General features: G+C 50.8%; 3 protein-coding genes across 8 annotated transcripts; 1 reads left to right on the plus strand and 2 right to left on the minus strand.

The window, feature by feature from the left end:
• Positions 1-1,113: 1,113 nt before the first annotated feature.
• On the minus strand, positions 1,114-5,477 carry elmod1 (ELMO/CED-12 domain containing 1). Of its 3 annotated transcripts, none has more exons than XM_053847525.1 (12): positions 5,383-5,477; positions 4,480-4,532; positions 3,886-4,031; positions 3,780-3,808; positions 3,616-3,713; positions 3,417-3,546; positions 3,187-3,320; positions 3,045-3,113; positions 2,856-2,876; positions 2,721-2,768; positions 2,404-2,537; positions 1,114-2,274 (listed from the first exon to the last, which is right to left on the minus strand). In XM_053847525.1, exons 2-12 carry the CDS (start codon positions 4,494-4,496, stop codon positions 2,099-2,101), a joined length of 1,002 nt encoding a protein of 333 aa, XP_053703500.1. In that variant the 5' UTR covers positions 4,497-4,532; positions 5,383-5,477; the 3' UTR covers positions 1,114-2,098. The 3 variants fall into 3 exon arrangements, with proteins under 3 accessions (XP_053703500.1, XP_053703499.1, XP_053703501.1); XM_053847524.1 differs by lacking the exon at positions 5,383-5,477 and adding an exon at positions 4,792-4,897; XM_053847526.1 differs by lacking the exons at positions 2,856-2,876; positions 5,383-5,477 and adding an exon at positions 4,792-4,896.
• Positions 5,478-5,610: 133 nt separating this feature from the next.
• slc35f2 (solute carrier family 35 member F2) lies at positions 5,611-9,003 on the minus strand. 2 transcript variants are annotated; one of them, XM_053847522.1, is made up of 10 exons: positions 8,850-9,003; positions 7,988-8,090; positions 7,742-7,914; positions 7,542-7,669; positions 7,320-7,479; positions 7,063-7,219; positions 6,936-6,988; positions 6,713-6,867; positions 6,405-6,569; positions 5,611-6,350 (listed from the first exon to the last, which is right to left on the minus strand). In XM_053847522.1, the coding sequence occupies exons 2-10, from the start codon at positions 8,077-8,079 to the stop codon at positions 6,288-6,290; spliced, it is 1,146 nt and encodes a 381-aa protein (XP_053703497.1). In that variant the 5' UTR covers positions 8,080-8,090; positions 8,850-9,003; the 3' UTR covers positions 5,611-6,287. The 2 variants fall into 2 exon arrangements, with proteins under 2 accessions (XP_053703497.1, XP_053703498.1); XM_053847523.1 differs by having other exon boundaries at positions 7,988-8,136.
• A 698-nt stretch (positions 9,004-9,701) lies between these two features.
• On the plus strand, positions 9,702-15,899 carry LOC128748600 (cullin-5). Of its 3 annotated transcripts, none has more exons than XM_053847518.1 (19): positions 9,702-9,747; positions 10,699-10,808; positions 10,877-10,976; positions 11,267-11,443; positions 11,508-11,649; positions 11,715-11,860; positions 12,140-12,220; positions 12,291-12,429; positions 12,786-12,916; positions 12,985-13,092; positions 13,153-13,217; positions 13,286-13,418; positions 13,826-13,957; positions 14,026-14,149; positions 14,227-14,402; positions 14,569-14,730; positions 14,804-14,922; positions 14,987-15,110; positions 15,224-15,899. In XM_053847518.1, exons 1-19 carry the CDS (start codon positions 9,724-9,726, stop codon positions 15,416-15,418), a joined length of 2,388 nt encoding a protein of 795 aa, XP_053703493.1. In that variant the 5' UTR covers positions 9,702-9,723; the 3' UTR covers positions 15,419-15,899. The 3 variants fall into 3 exon arrangements, with proteins under 3 accessions (XP_053703493.1, XP_053703496.1, XP_053703495.1); XM_053847521.1 differs by having other exon boundaries at positions 12,291-12,384; XM_053847520.1 differs by lacking the exon at positions 9,702-9,747 and having other exon boundaries at positions 10,713-10,976; positions 12,291-12,384.
• Positions 15,900-15,943: the final 44 nt, after the last annotated feature.

Raw genomic sequence — 15,943 nt, forward strand, 5'->3', positions numbered from 1 at the left:
TCAAAGGTCACAGATTTCAAACCCGACGATGTTAGCTCAGTGTTGCTGAGTCATCCTCAGGAGGAAGGAAATCCCTGTTTCTGGAGCGTCCGTGTTTGTTTCAGCTCATGATTCAGGGAAGCTTGTTTGCGTAAGAAGAGGGATTCCTGCGCTCCATCCAGCCACCACTGCGTCACAGCCTGGACCAATCAAAGTGGCCTGGAAAGAAGTGGATTAGAGAGGCGCTAACCAGGCGGCACGTCCAGCACGTGAGCCGGATCCTGCGACGAGCGGCGGCGGGATTATGCTAATAGCTAAATTGAAGACGACGCCGGTTTTCCCTGCCAGTCGACTTCAAAGCTCTGAGACCAGAGATGGAATTAGCACTTCTCCTAATCCCACGAGGAGGATGGGGGGGAGGTGGGGGTTATTAATGCAGAGGATTAATGAGGGAGCAGGGAGGTGTTGAGGAGAAATGGTGAATCATCTCATGATGAGCTCTCATGGTCCACAGCTGGACTCGGATCTGAGCCCGAGTCGCATCAGTCTGGACTCACTTCTCAGGACCCAGCATCATCTAGAAGCCTTCTGTTTAGCGTGGTCCTTGTCACTGTTTAAAACAATATTTGACATCACGCTGGAGGTTTGGACGTCTTCTTACGTCTATTTCAAACTTCAGTCCTTCCTAAGTTGGAACACGTGGTCCGCCCTCCGCGTTTTCCGGTGTCAGTTGCACTACTTGTTTAGTTTAGTGACACGGTGACCACTGCTGGAAAGAATGCTCATAATGGCCCTTTAAAAAACAGTCACGTGACACTATCACATCAAAACAAAATCATGCGACCTCAGTGAAGTTTCAAAAGGAGCTTGACTTCACAACTTGAACACAAGCTCCAAGATGTCTTCAATTCAAATCGTTGGCGCCCTCTGCTGGTGGATTCACACCTGCACCTTCGCTTCTCTTAAACCTGAGGCTGGCGGTCACACAGAAGCGCCTTGTCATGTTCTTGAGTGAGTGTATTCTTCGATGATCGTACGCAGATATTTCTCATTTTGTCAACTTGAAAGTGACAATAAAGTTTCATTCCCTTGCTCTGTTCTGTCAAACAATAAAGTCAAACGCTTGTTGTGATGTCGAGTCTTTATTGTGTCTCAGTGTCCACACACATGGAGTTCACAGTTTCGTATTTCAGCGACAACGTTGAAGCCGACAAATCAAAGTCATGCAGCTTGAAGGCGAATATACAGCATTGGGCCAGCAGGGGGCAGCAGAACCACACTTTACAACCATAATAGCTAAAAATTTCATTCGTGCAAAGCAGGACGCAAAAGTGAGCAGAAGAAGCAGCACTGAAGAAACAACAATAGTGACGACATTCAAATGAAGTGCAGCGACAGACACTGAGGTCACCTGACCACAAGGTTGCGCGACTATATCTAAAGTGAACTGAAAACCTGACTGGACCTCTTGAGAGGACGTCTATGTGTCAGCTATCTGCCTAGCTAATTCAACATATTTGTCAACAATCTTTTCTTTTGTTCGTGTAACGGCCTACGACCTCGGGTGCGTGAAAAAGCTGAAAACAGGCACGGCAGCGAACACGACCAGAGGAGGACGTCTTCGCCGCAAAAGAACATTCAATGAAGTAAACAATCGTGAGAAACATTCTCAACTGAAACGTCAGTCAACAAAAAGGCAGAACTGACATCAGATACAAAAACACGTTCAATAATCTGTGATGCCTCGGAAATGAAGAAGGTTTGTGTCTGGAGGAGCCGAGGGAGGAACTCCAGCTGGTCTGCAACCAACTTGTTTGGTCTCCTAATCATTGTGTCGCAACAGTCACCAGTATGAGACTCAAGAATGAGCAGGTGGGCGCCACCAGGATCTTCGCGTGACATGTAACGTTTGACGATCGTGGCAACAGAAGAACAAACATCGGTGGAGTGATTTACAATCAATGGTTGGTTAAAGCAACGATGAGGCGACGACCGTGCTGCAGCTTTTTCACACACAAACATCGACCTGTTAGAGTGTGTGTGAGTGAGTGTGATGGCAGTGGTGCATTCGTCGGGACTCGACGGGCGGGGCGGCATGTGGTGAGGTCAAAGGTGAGGATCAGAGGTTGACCAGGTGAAGGTCTGAGGCGGAGAAGTGGGGGCACAGAGCCATGTCAGGGTTCTTCAGCTGCTTCAGGATCCTACGGTGGAACTTGGATCGGATCCGGTTGAACTCCATGATGTCACTGGGATCCTCCTCCAACCAGAACTTCTGGAACTCCTGCATCAGGAAACCTGCCGAGAGACGTGACGCCAGGTGACCTCTGGTGACCCTTGTGTTTTCTCTTTCGTTCTCACAACTTAACAAGCTAAATTTAAATGTGTGTTCATGAGTGTGTACATGTGGCTCAGTGGTGGACTCACAGAAGGTCTGCTGGAAGTGCTCCAGCGTCGGCAGCTCGGGCGCCACGTTGTACAGGTGCGTCTTTAGGGCGCCGCTCACCAGCAGCGAGTACGTCAGGTCGGTCAGGTTGATGCCCACGATGGCGAAGGAGTATCTGCAACGGTCGCCGTGACAACACCAAGGCCAGTCAAAAGAGGACAAACACAAACAAGGTGGCACCTCAGGTTGAAGGAACTGGAGAGTTCAGAAGCTACAGCAACATTACGGTCTTTTGTGTTCGTGATAGCTGTCTACTGAGCAGTAGGCCTGGAGCTCGAGAGGTCCAGGAGCCACTCACCCAATGGCCTTGTCAAGGTTCTTCTGCTCCCAGTCAGGAAGGTTGTCACTGGAGAGAAGATGCAAGTTAACAGACACCCTGGACGTTCTCAAAGACATGTGACCACAGACTCAGGTGAAGGTGAAGATGAAGTACCTGGGACTTCTCCTGGTACTCCTACAGTGCATGAGAGAGAACAGAGGGATGGTGGGTGGAAACGGAGGTGAGAAGGAAGTAGAAATGACGGATGAGCAGATTTTGACTGAAAATGTGTGTGATGTAAGAAAAAGTGGTGAAGCTGTGTCACTACGATTGTGTGTGTTCATGCATGTGTGTGTGGCGTACTTGTGTTTGGGTTGCAGAGAGTCTTGCAGCATCTGCAGAGCGGTCGCCTTGTCATGTTCAGCAAAGTACCTGTGGAGAGCAGAGGAGAGGAGGACATCACTGAGCTGCTGTCGATGCCAGTGTGAGGCGAGGGGAGACTCACAGCAGGTTGTGGAGGCCCAGGAGACCCATCCCTCTGAAGTCTGTCTTCGGGTCGCTGCCTTGGAAGCCGATCTCGCACCACTGCTTGGAGATCCTGCTGCTGAGAGGCGAGTCGGGCCGCAGCTCCTTCCACAGCTGACACACAGGGTTTGTGACTCAGGTTGAAGGGCCAAATGTCACTCACTGGCAGTGAGTTGCCATGGCAACCAGATTAAGTATTCTGGCTCTCACCTTCACCAGCATGTCCTCGTGTTCCTGGTTCTCAGAGTCGTACGCTTCCCGGCGCAGCTTCTCCACTTCGCCCACAAGACTTCTGTAGCCCACGATCTGAAGAAGGCTGGCTTGCAGGGACACACTAAGCCTGTACACCCACACACACACACACACAGTCCAGAGCTGAGCATCTACAAGTCCAGCTTGCAAGACTCACTGAGGGTTGGTGTCATGGATGATCCTCTTCAGACTCATGATGTCGTCAATCATCTTCTCCACCTTGTCAGGATGGACGCTGAGAGCAGACTGCAGCATCTGAACACACACACACACTCAGTGAGCACAGGTGGGGACCACAAGAGTCTGGTCGGATCGGTGTACCTCATTTTTAGAGAACCTCAGAGACGACTCTGGAGGGAAACACAGAAGCAGCATTGTTATCAGAGGGGCTGGATCTGGAGTGGTGCAGCACAGGGTGTGCACTCACCTATCTTGAGGGTCCGGCGGGCTCCGGGTTTGTTCTTATAGCAGATCCTCTGCAGCTCACAGCGACCGGTCAGCTTCCGCACCACAAACTTGAGGGTTCTCCACAGACACTTGCAGTAGAGGAACAAGAAGAACTGGGTCACCACCCTGCAGCAGGAGAAGAGAAGGTCACTCAGAGAAGTTGAACCTGGGCAGCAGGGGGCGCTGGACACTGGCCAAGCACAACACTGGGACAGAAACATCTGGAGTCCAAGAGCTGACATCTTATCTCCTGCACACTTCATCGCCTCTCTACAGTAGACCTTCAGAGCTCTGGCAGACCCCAGCATGGAGGTGATCTGAACCTTCTAAACCTTCTATCATGTGTTGACCCATGGGGTCGTTTACATCATTGTAATTAGACAGATAATCTCAGATTACAGATTAACATCACTGACACTGAGGGCCGGATCATCTTCCGCCAGAAGGACATCAGATAGTTCAGATTTTGGAGGCGCTAAATAACAGAAGAGACCGTGAGGCCCTTCTGCAGAGGAGCAACGTGTGTTTGACTTGAATGTTTCGGAGCTTGAAGATGAGAAGAGATGGTGTTTACCTCAGGAAGTGCTTCATGGCGACGGTGGTCTCCACAGGTGTCGCAGCAATCACCTGGAAGAAGAGCCAAAGCGGGTCAGGAGGAACCGAGCCGGAGGCCGATGAGAGGCTGCGACGCTGCGGAGCTGTCCGCGGTGCTGAACCTACAGCCGCGGGCCGAACCCTCCCGCTTCACCCTCGAGCTGCGCTACCGCTCGATCACTCGACACGAGCGAGCGGTTTTAGCTGGAATAATCCAGCCGCAGGGACGTCGAGGACGACGATGAGTCGAGTGCCGGCGCAGGCGCAGTAAGGTCGAAGAGAACCCGCTTACCCGGTTGTGAAGGACGCAGCGAAGGCGGGTCCTCCTCACTGGACCTCGGTGTCCTCCATGAAGCGAAACTGAAGTCTGCAAATCCGCGGCGAGCAAAGCATCACGGGATGCTGAGCTCCCCCCCACCCCGCCCGCGGTGGCTCCGATGAAGCGCCATGACGTCGGCAGACCCCGGTTCTGGTCCACTTTAGAGGAACGAGAGAATTCGTGCTTCGGTCATTAACTCAAGAATATTATCTTAATCACAACTGTGTCAGCGGTTCAGTAGGTTTGAAACAAAAGAGAAATGACTGTGAAAGCTAACGCGCTTGAGACTAACTTCTACGGATGATCTGTTGCCGGGCTGCAGGTGCGAGTTTCAAGTGTCCTGCGCCACACACACCACCAAGTCTGACCACGCGAGGCGCCAGTCTGTGCGTTAGTGTTCTCCGCTGCCATCTACCGCTGTTTTTTATGTTCTACATTTTCTTCCGATTACGTTACGTGCTTAAAGACACTAAGAATGACGTGTAAACAAATGTTTGACTGACAGAAGCTGTCGTCAGTTGTTCATTCATTTGTAATAAATAAGTGTCAACATTGGAGACCAGCCTTTTCCTGTCTGCTCCAGAGTCACTCCAGGCGCTGGATGACTCTGACAGAGGAGCACCATGGGTCCATCGCAGGCTCCCGCTCTCCTCGCACATCTGGCTAGAGACCTGGACGACTGGGTCATGGTTTCATTTAAACAGTTGGTGGTGCTGTGAAGGGAGACCTCAGGATGCTGATGTAACAAAGCCATCATGGGCGTCACTCCTGTCACTTCCCCTCATATCTCGAGGTGCTGTAACACCCGTTACATTGGCGAGAGGTTTCTCAGTCAGATGATGGTCACAGACCTGTTTTTCAGAAAGTTTCAGAAAGGCAATTTTATTGACAAATAAAGGTAAAAAAAAAAAAAAAAAGATAAACCGCCTTGCTCTAAAAGTGTAGACGTTCTTCAGCAGATACAAAAGTGTGAACACAGCTCCCGGAATGTAAACAAAAAAGTGAGGTCATGTGACTCTCCTCTCCTCATGATCGCAGTCGGTGTTCTGGTCTGCAGCTCAACAACAAGACAAGAGTTTCAGCTGTCTTCTTGAGAGTTAGTGTGAAGGAAGACACTTTGGCTTTAAGTCAAAATAACAGCGCCACTTAGTGGACAGGAAAGGAAATGAGCGTCGTCTTCAGCATTGTTGCTCTCACAAGGAGCATTCAAGGACACTTGTAACTCTTTTTGAAAAAGTCGCAGGAGGCATGTAGGAGTATAATGTCTTTGCAGTTTCACGAGGTCCCCTGAACGCACCTCTGCACTGTTCATTCAGTCAGTGTTATGACTCAAATAGATTATCAAAAGCAAGAGCAAGAACCCCTCGAATGCTTGACTTACAGCTGCAGGTGACTTCAAACCCGTTTGGTAAAACACATTCATAGCTCCATCCAACAGCCTGGTGCCGTCCACAGTCCGGACATGTCAGTCAATAAAGGCACTTCTTTGTCAGGTCCTGGTTCTTCAGCACGGCCTGGTCTGACAGCCGGACCTGGACAAGTCTGGGTCAGAGAGTGGACGCAGCCGCAACGGTCTCGGTCCTTACATGGTCGGCAGGAAGCAGGCGATCCGAAGAGCTGACGGTCAACTCCGCAGTGCATCCTTCAGCGGCGTCGTCGTCAGGTGGCAGCAAAGAGTACGTGGGGACGGCGTTGAACATGATGAAGCCCACAGTGATGATGACGAAGGAGAGGATGTATAGAGTGGAGAACTGCGGACAGAGAGCAGGGGGTCATGAGGTCGCATGGTGGCGAGGAGGTCACTTGATCATGTTTGGTGGTACGAATCCCAGTCAAACTATTGTCCGTTCATGCTGACAAATGGCACTGGATGTCGCTGTGCGCTGACACTCACCTTGTAGTGGAAGAGGAAGAGTCCGCAGAAGAGGCTGAAGAGGTCGGCGGTCAGCAGGGACAGGTTGACTGCCGTGGCGCTGGTCATCTTTATCACCACAGGCATGAGGCTGTACAGGGAGAACATGCACAGAGCGTAGATGGCAAAGAGCACCGCTGCCGTGCACAGAGAGAGAGCGCAAGTTAGTGCACACACACGAATCAGCTCATACACGCAAACTCACATGTGAACACGTCCCACTTGATCCGTGAGACTGCAGATGTTTCCAGCGCCGCTCTGCAAACACACACGAACAGAGGTTCAGAGAAAGAGGTTTGTCCAGACGGCCAGTGAAGGCAACACTAGCTTACAGCTGCAGGCCACTGATGATGGTCCCGAAGAATCCCATCATGCCCAGATACTCCACCCTGCTCAGCTGCTTCACCGTGAACTCCTGACCCACGTTGGAGACGCCGTACAGGACTGCGCTGACCAGAACCAGACTGTCGCCCAGAGCCACATCGCTGGCTGATGGGAGAAAGGCGGAGTTAGGACTATCATGGAGTAATGAACGTCGGTCATGAGATCTTTTCTCAGAAGAATCAGCAGTCATGAGAGACAGGCTCACCCGCTCCTTGTTTTCGGCCGGCCAGCAGGTCAGCCCCCACCATGGCCCCCACCCCCAGCAGACAGACAGCCACTGCAGCAAAGTGCACCGGCCTGTAGCGGGTCTTGAGGAAGAACCAGGAGAGCAACATCAGCACTGGGATAACGAAGCAGTCCAGCAGCTGGAAAGAGAGACAGACACGTTGATCGCAATGCACAACCAGGACCTGACCAGGTCGCTCACCTGAATACTGGTCAAAGTGGTGAACTGGTAAGCCTTGACCACGGTGTAGTTGGCCTCTACGTCGGCCACCGCCATCAGCAGGTATCGCCCCCACTTCTTCTTGATGATCTGCACGATGTTGGAGTCACCTGAAAAACCAGAAGGCAAAGTTTGGTTCTCGAACGTAACAAGAAAGTACAGGCTCTCCTGAGGACTCGAACCTTCACGGCTGACCAGGATGCTGGTGTAGACTATCAGCAGCAGAGTGTAGTTCAGGAAGCTCTGGAGCATCGGCGCCTCCACCCCTGCCTCGGCCAGGTACTCGCAGCTGACCGCCGTCCCGCAGATGAGGAGCGACAGAACCTGACCCATCAGGATGGTCTTCAGCAGATGCCTGGCGGGGCGACACCGGACGCTCAGATCCGCACATCACCAGCATGATAAATGTATCAGTGGCGTCCACTCACCATGTGAAGACCTCCCTGCAGCGGTAACGTTTGAGGCTGCAGCTCGTCGTCAGCTTGCTGCACAATCCCTCCTCGCATTCATCCACCTCCATGGCCTCTGCCTCTGAATACACACGAGAAGTCTGGTCAGGGGAGAACCTGCAGCAGATCTAAAGAGACCACAGTCCCCATGTGAGCGGAGCACGGGACCAAATCTTTGCCAGCATGTGACCCAACTCATGATTCTAAATCCAATTACCGGACAAAACTTTTAAAGAGGACCAGTTTTTAATGTCTTCTCTGCCAAGCTACAGAGAGAGTGGAGGGGGTGGGGTGGCAGGGGGAAAGAAGAACTGGAGGAGGATAAGGAGAAAGAGATGGCATTGAGGAGTGGACGTCAGGAATGTGTCCTCCAATTTGTCACAAACACAACCAGTTCAGTCACAACAAACCCCCTTCCTGAAGCGACCTTCCGTATCACTGTTCAAAAAGATGATAAGATAACTTCAGTGAGCTGCACCTCCACACTAACTCATGACGTCTCAAACACTTTCGGACCTTCTCGGTCCACTCTCTCTCTTCCACACGCGTCCAAATCACCGAGCTTCCCTACATTAATCTCCATACTTCTCCACTAACACTCATCCATCCACCGAACATTAAACTCAACCTCAGTCACTTCTATTGAAACTGTAAATTAAATTAAACACATTAAACCTACAGCAGAATTAAGGACGGCCTCTCGAAAGATCGCGAACTTCCGTGTCAACGCACACCGGGTAACATCCTCATGTCAACAGTCGTCACCTTCGCCGGCGGCTAAAACGTGTCTCACAGATGTGTAATAACGCTTTCCATCCTCATCATTCTCCACTCGACTCACTCGAATTTTCACGGAGACTCTCACGTCTTCAAAAGTCCATCACACACGAGCAGATACATCTTCAGCAGCGCGATCTGGGTTCTTTCGTCATTCACGAGCGGTTAGAAGCGTCTTCTCCACACTTCACAGAGGAATCCGGGAAAGTCAACCTAAAAGGCATAATCGGACCCGCCCCTAAGCGCTGATTGGTCAGAAGTGACATAATGACGTCAGCGCGGTGCAGCCAAACTTGCTGCAATCTCACGGCTCCGCAAAATTGAGATATTTCACACCTTTTAAATCAATTTTATTTATTTTCACACGTCGCAATCGCTTTATTTAAATATTCATGTGAAGCATAACACGTCTTGGATTCATTGACAAGACTGTGGGAAGATGAGTTCCGCCACAAAACCTAAAGCAGCCCGACTTCTGAGTCGTTCTGAAACACGTTCATATGCGCCAGTTTTTTATCTATGAATGAAGGTTCGGCGGTACGTTCAGAGCGCGTCCTTGAGCCAGAGGAAAACATCTCCTCTCAGCTTGATAAGAACCAGAGGAATGTGTCAGAATGAAGGACGAACGCCTCAGTGAAAAGTTTCTCAAAATCACAGCCTGAATGAATGTGAAATAAACTGCTGGTTTCATGACTCTGCCGCTTCACCATAGAACCTCATTTTTTTCTACTGATACCTCAGCTACTATGTGTAATAAAGTGTTATATAGACTGATTTTAATTTTATTGTTATTGTTATTATATATTACAGCTCTTACATTATTATTGTTGTTGTTGTTATTATTATTATTGTTATTATTATTATTATTACCAGCTGCTGGTGGGAGACTGCGACTTCAAGCTACCGCGAGATTTTGCGAGAAGATAAGTTGAGGGAACATGGCGACGTCTCATCTGCTGAAGGTAGGAGCTCTCCACTTCATAGATCGCTGTTTCTCGCTCCCTGGGCCCCGTGTCATTTACATGGATCGATTCTTTCATTTGTCCCGGGTCTGGCCCGGCGGTTCCCCCGGCGACTGTCAGCGGCCACTTAATCCCGGGGCAGGGAAGTTGGTCGAGCTACCATTAGCTCAGTGATCAGTGATTTAGCAGCTACATGGAGAAGAGACAGCACGGATAAATAAAAGCTGCGGTCGGACTCAGACTTCAACGAGTGTCGATGACTGTTGCCCCACTAAAGCTAAAATTAAACTCATATTGGTGGGTCGCTGCGAATCTCGTCTGTCAGGTGGTGGGGGGATCTGCAGCTGACCAGCTAAAGACAAAGTGGCGCATTAGTTTGTGGGCAAATATGATCGTATTTTTAGCACCAGCGAGTGATTCTGACTGACAGTTTACCAACACTGCAGTCTCAGGTTCCCCGGTCTCTTCGTTTTCACTGGTCCCTCTGATGTGGACCTGAACTCGGTAGTGGGACCAAGACGTTTGCGTTCAAACACTTCATTAAAACGCTTTATAATATGCGCTACGGAAGCGAGGTTGTGGAGGTCTACAGTCCGAGATCGGGGTGCTCGCTTCGCCAAAGACAGCGACGCATCCCTCCGTGTCCATGCTGTGTGTCACGCACCCTTCTTGAGAGTGCTGGGTCTGCAACTGTTGGGGTGATCCTCATCAAGTGTAACCTGCAGGGAGTTGAGAGTTTAGCTTCTTCCTTGACTCTTGTTTGGTTTCAATCATAAAGCTTCCTCCGGTGGTTCAAAACCACTGTTAGATTTTGAGTGGTGATGGACAGGTGGACGCAAACATGACTACCTAAAGGTCACTGACCCAGTAGGAGTCTTCTCCTGCTGCGATGTTGTTCTCAGAGCGACCTCAGCCTCACCTGTCGTCACTAACTTACATCTGCTCCCTCAGAACAAGGGCTCACTGCAGTTCGAGGACAAATGGGACCTGATGCGTCCCATCGTGCTCAAGCTGCTCCGGCAGGAGTCTGTCACCAAACAGCAGTGGTTCGACCTTTTCTCGTGAGTTCACGGTGCTCAGGCCAGGTTTGTCTGCAAATGCGTTTGACTCTGGCTCTTCACCTCCGCAGAGATGTCCATGCCGTCTGCCTTTGGGATGACAAAGGTCCCGCCAAGATCCACCAGGCACTGAAAGAAGACATTCTAGATTTCATCAAACAAGCACAAGCGGTAAGACCTGTTGGTGGCACGGAGCTGCTACCCTCTTCACCGTAGCCATGACAATTTTATCCTGCTACATGTTAGCGGTTGCTAGCTCCATTGTCTAGTGGATGACTTTCTTGCCGAAATATGAGACTGTTCAAACTGACCTTTTCTGGGTTCTGATCGCTAGAGTGAGTTATTAGGCTGGTTAGATTTGTGGGACCAAGAAGTCTGAAGTGCAGAGCTACACCTCAACAGGGTCTCAGTTGATCAGAGTCTTGTGTTGCCTCATTATATTGTCCTCTTGTTGTCATCAGCGAGTGTTGAGTCACCAGGATGACACGGCGCTCCTGAAGGCCTACATCGTGGAGTGGAGGAAGTTCTTCACGCAGTGCGACATCCTGCCAAAACCCTTCTGCCAGCTGGAGATCACTCTGATGGGGAAGCAGGGCAGCAACAAGAAGTCCAACGTGGAGGACAGCATCGTCCGCAAGGTGAGCCACTGATCCGAGCACCAGTCCAGCCGGCGTGGCTGACTGCCTCCTGTTGCCATGACAGTTGATGCTGGACACCTGGAACGAGTCCATCTTCTCCAACATCAAGAGCCGGCTACAGGACAGCGCGATGAAGCTGGTGCATGCGGAAAGGCTGGGGGAGGCCTTCGACTCCCAGCTGGTGATCGGAGTCAGAGAGTCGTACGGTGAGACGCCTGCAGACCGGGCTCTATAGCCACATGTTTGTGACACCTGTTTTTCCTGTGAGCAGTGAACTTGTGTTCCAACCCTGAGGACAAGCTGCAGATCTACAGAGATAACTTTGAGAAGGCCTACATGGACTCCACCGAGAGGTTCTACAGAACGCAGGCGCCGGCATACCTGCAGCAGAACGGCGTTCAGAACTACATGAAATATGTGAGTGGAGCCGCATTGATGTGTAAACACAGTGACCAAGAGTGGATGGCTTTACCGGGTTTGAGAAGCCTCATGACCTCGTGCTTTCACTTCTCTCGCGGAACCAGAAGAGTTTGTGTTGTTTATAGTGAAACACTAGAACCTCTTCTTTCTTCCCACTGGAGCTCCAGACTGCTTCGTGCTGACAGGACTCGGGGAACTCCTCTGACACCCTCAGTGCAGCCGGGGTTAGGAAAACAGATCCAGCTCAGATCTCAACTGACATGTGTTTCTTCTCAGGCCGATTCCAAGCTAAGAGAAGAGGAGAAACGTGCACTGCGATACCTGGAGACGCGACGGGACTGTAACTCTGTACAGGCGGTGAGCTGAAGAACATTCTTTCTGCTCTTTGAAACCATGAGAAAAACCCTGACCGTGATCCGTCTCCCAGCTGATGGAGTGCTGCGTCAACGCATTGGTCACATCCTTCAAGGAGACCATCCTGGCCGAGTGTCCCGGCATGATCAAGAGGAATGAAACCGAGAGTGAGTACGGCAGGACTGCGCCCGCCAAAGGCTCGGCTAGCTCAGGTTTGCACCAGGATTCAGTCCGGAACTGAACTGACTGTCCTCCATCGCCACCGAGTCATAGCCACCGTGTCGTTATGTCATTGTACTTGACGTCATGTCATTGCCATTGCGGTGTTGTGTTGTCATGTGATTGTGTCAGCAGGGAAACTCACTGAAGTGACGTTGAACTTAGAAAATCAGAAAAACGTTTTTACCGACAAGTACTTTAAATAATCCAGATATGAAAGTAGCTGTGACTCCTCCGACTGCACCGGGGAATGGGTCATGACTCCTTTAGACCATGTCTCTGTCCTGACATGACTCTTTGGGACTGGACCGTGTCTCCTTTGACTCACTCATGTCTCCTCCTGCTCCAGAGCTCCACCTCATGTTCTCACTCATGGACAAAGTTCCGAGCGGCATCGAACCCATGCTGAAGGACCTGGAAGAGCACATCATGAGTGCTGGACTCGCCGACATGGTGGCGTCTGCTGAGACCATCACATCTGTAAGTCACACGCATACAAACACACTCACAGGACTGGTTCTGATCCAGATGCTGGTCTGTGTGTGCAGGACTCAGAGAAGTACGTGGAGCAGCTGCTCACCTTGTTCAACCGCTTCAGTCGACTGGTAAAAGAAGCTTTCCAGGACGACCCACGTTTCCTTACAGCCCGGGACAAGGTAGGGTCTTGGTTCTGTCTGGGCCGGTGACCCAGACTCACGTTTCCGTTCCCTCTGCAGGCCTACAAGGCCGTGGTCAACGACGCCACAATCTTCAAGCTAGAACTGCCGATGAAGCAGAAAGGGTGAGACCCTTTTCCTTCACAAGTTCGAATGTAGAGTCTCTGTGACTCGACGGGTTTTTCCTTCGCAGGGTCGGTCTGAAAACCCAACCTGAATCCAAATGTCCGGAGCTGCTGGCCAACTACTGCGACATGCTACTGAGGAAAACGCCGCTCAGCAAAAAGCTCACGTCTGAGGAGATTGAGGCCAAACTCAAAGAAGTGGTGAGTCTGAAACCTCCTCCAACTCTTGATTCACTCCAACAGCTTCCATCATCTGATATGACAACATGAACTAGTTCTACCACTAGGGATGTAAGAAAACTGTGATGCTCTCAAATATTGCGATACTTGACTATGTGATGTATTAATGACTTAACTGAAAGTCTAACTGGTCGGAAGTTGTTGTCATGCACATGATATTTTACTGCATTCTCAGATTTCCCTCTTAAAATGATGGTTCTTATTACAATATATTGCTGAACTCACAGTATCGCAGTGTATCACAATGTATTGTGTCACCATTCACACCTTCCAATACACAGCCCTATCTACTACTGTATCAGTTGCGACTACCTAGTCAATAGCTACGGTTAGAACCAGCAGTGTCTCACTGACCCATGTACGTGCAGCTGTTGGTTCTGAAGTACGTCCAGAACAAGGACGTGTTCATGCGCTACCACAAGGCTCACCTGACCCGCCGCCTCATCCTGGACATCTCTGCTGACAGCGAGATCGAGGAGAACATGGTGGAGTGGCTGCGGGTGAGACTCATTTTCGCTCTCGTGGAGTCCCAACATTTTCCGACGTGTGATGCCGTGTCCCCCAACAGGAAGTGGGAATGCCTGCCGACTACGTCAACAAGCTGGCCAGAATGTTCCAAGACATCAAAGTGTCGGAGGATTTGAACCAGTCCTTCAAGGAGATGCACAAACACAACAAGCTGGCTCTTCCAGGTGGGAGGCTCGGTCCTGGACTGGATCTAGTCGGCGTGTTTGCCTCTCGAGTTGAACAGGGTCTTTGCCTCCCACAGCTGACTCGGTCAACATCAAGATCCTGAACGCAGGTGCCTGGTCCAGGAGCAGTGAGAAGGTCTTTGTGTCTCTGCCCACTGAGTTAGAGGACCTGATCCCAGAGGTGGAGGACTTTTACAAGAGGAACCACAGCGGCAGGAAGCTCCACTGGCACCACCTCATGTCCAACGGCATTGTGAGTCTCTGGGCTCACACACCTGATAAGACAGTCAAGTTTTTTTCTGAAAGATACAGCTGAGTCAGCAGAACTTTGATAGATACATTTTACAAGGAAGGACCAGGGCAGCCAGGAGAGCGTTGATGATATCTGTTGATCAGTGAGAGTGTGTCCTCTTTATCAGATCACCTTCAAGAACGAGGTGGGTCAGTACGACCTGGAGGTCACCACCTTCCAGCTGGCTGTTCTGTTCGCGTGGAACCAGCGGCCCAGGGAGCGGATCAGCTTCGAGAACCTGAAGTTGGCCACCGAGTTGCCGGACGCTGAGCTGCGACGTACACTCTGGGTACATACGCCTGGAGGAGCTGGCAAGTTCTGGCACCACAACGCTGACTTCTTTCTCCTTCATGCTCTCCCAGTCTCTGGTGGCCTTCCCCAAACTCAAGAGGCAGGTTCTGTCCTATGACCCGGTCGTGTCGTCGCCTAAAGACTTTGCTGAGGGAACGTTGTTCTTCGTCAACCAGGAGTTCTCGCTCATGTAAGTTGTTTCACTGAGATCTGCCATAGGGGGCGCTACAATATCTTTGTTTTCCGCCTCTTAGAAAAAACTCTAAGGTCCAGAAGCGAGGGAAGATAAACCTGATCGGCCGGCTGCAGCTGACCACCGAGAGGATGAGGGAGGAGGAGAACGAGGGGATCGTGCAGCTCCGGATACTCCGCACGCAGGTACTATTGTAATCTCACATAGAGTCTGTGTCGTTGAGGCAGATTCTCTTAATACTTGTGACTCAGGCTTCAGTTTTAAACATTATTTTTCTGTACGTGTGTTTCGCCCTCAGGAGGCCATCATCCAGATCATGAAGATGAGGAAGCGCATCAACAACGCACAGCTACAGACGGAGCTCGTGGAGATCCTGAAGAACATGTTTCTGCCACAGAAGAAGATGATCAAGGAGCAGATCGAGTGGCTGATCGACCACAAGTACATCAAGCGGGACGAGAGCGATCTCAACACCTTCATCTACATGGCGTAGCGCTGCCCACGCTCTGGACTGACGCTTGCCACTAGCGGGCTCCCGTCCCTCTATTTAAACTCAATCCCGTCTGCGCAGACGGCACAAAGACGCCAGACTTATTTAAGAAAAACTTCCTGCCTTCAAAGTTGTAAAAATGAAATGAAATCCTTGTGGTCGTTGCCGTTTTTAGTCGAAGGGAGTTTCCTCGCCGTCCGGACTTCATCCGTTTTCACGCCGGCGCTCCCTCTCGCCACTCACTCACCGCCCGACAAGGAAAGCCAGCAGAACTTTGGACCTCGCGGTTCTGCGTCTTCACGGGACGGAGCGGCCACCAGAGGTCAAACGCTGAAACTTTGTGATGAATTGAGGAGCCACCGGGCTGACCGGACTCTGACCCGTCTACAGGTGTAAGAGGGGGTCCGAGGTCACTGGAGGAGGTCAGAGGTCAGTATTAAAACAGGACGAACCGTCAGATGTGAAAATGAAACGTGAAAATAAAACGGCACCTTATTCTAATGCCTCCTAGTCTCTGTCCAACACCTG

The sequence above is a fragment of the Synchiropus splendidus genome, chromosome 17 (genome assembly GCF_027744825.2).
Source record: "Synchiropus splendidus isolate RoL2022-P1 chromosome 17, RoL_Sspl_1.0, whole genome shotgun sequence".
In the NCBI taxonomy this organism is placed as follows: domain Eukaryota; kingdom Metazoa; phylum Chordata; class Actinopteri; order Syngnathiformes; family Callionymidae; genus Synchiropus; species Synchiropus splendidus.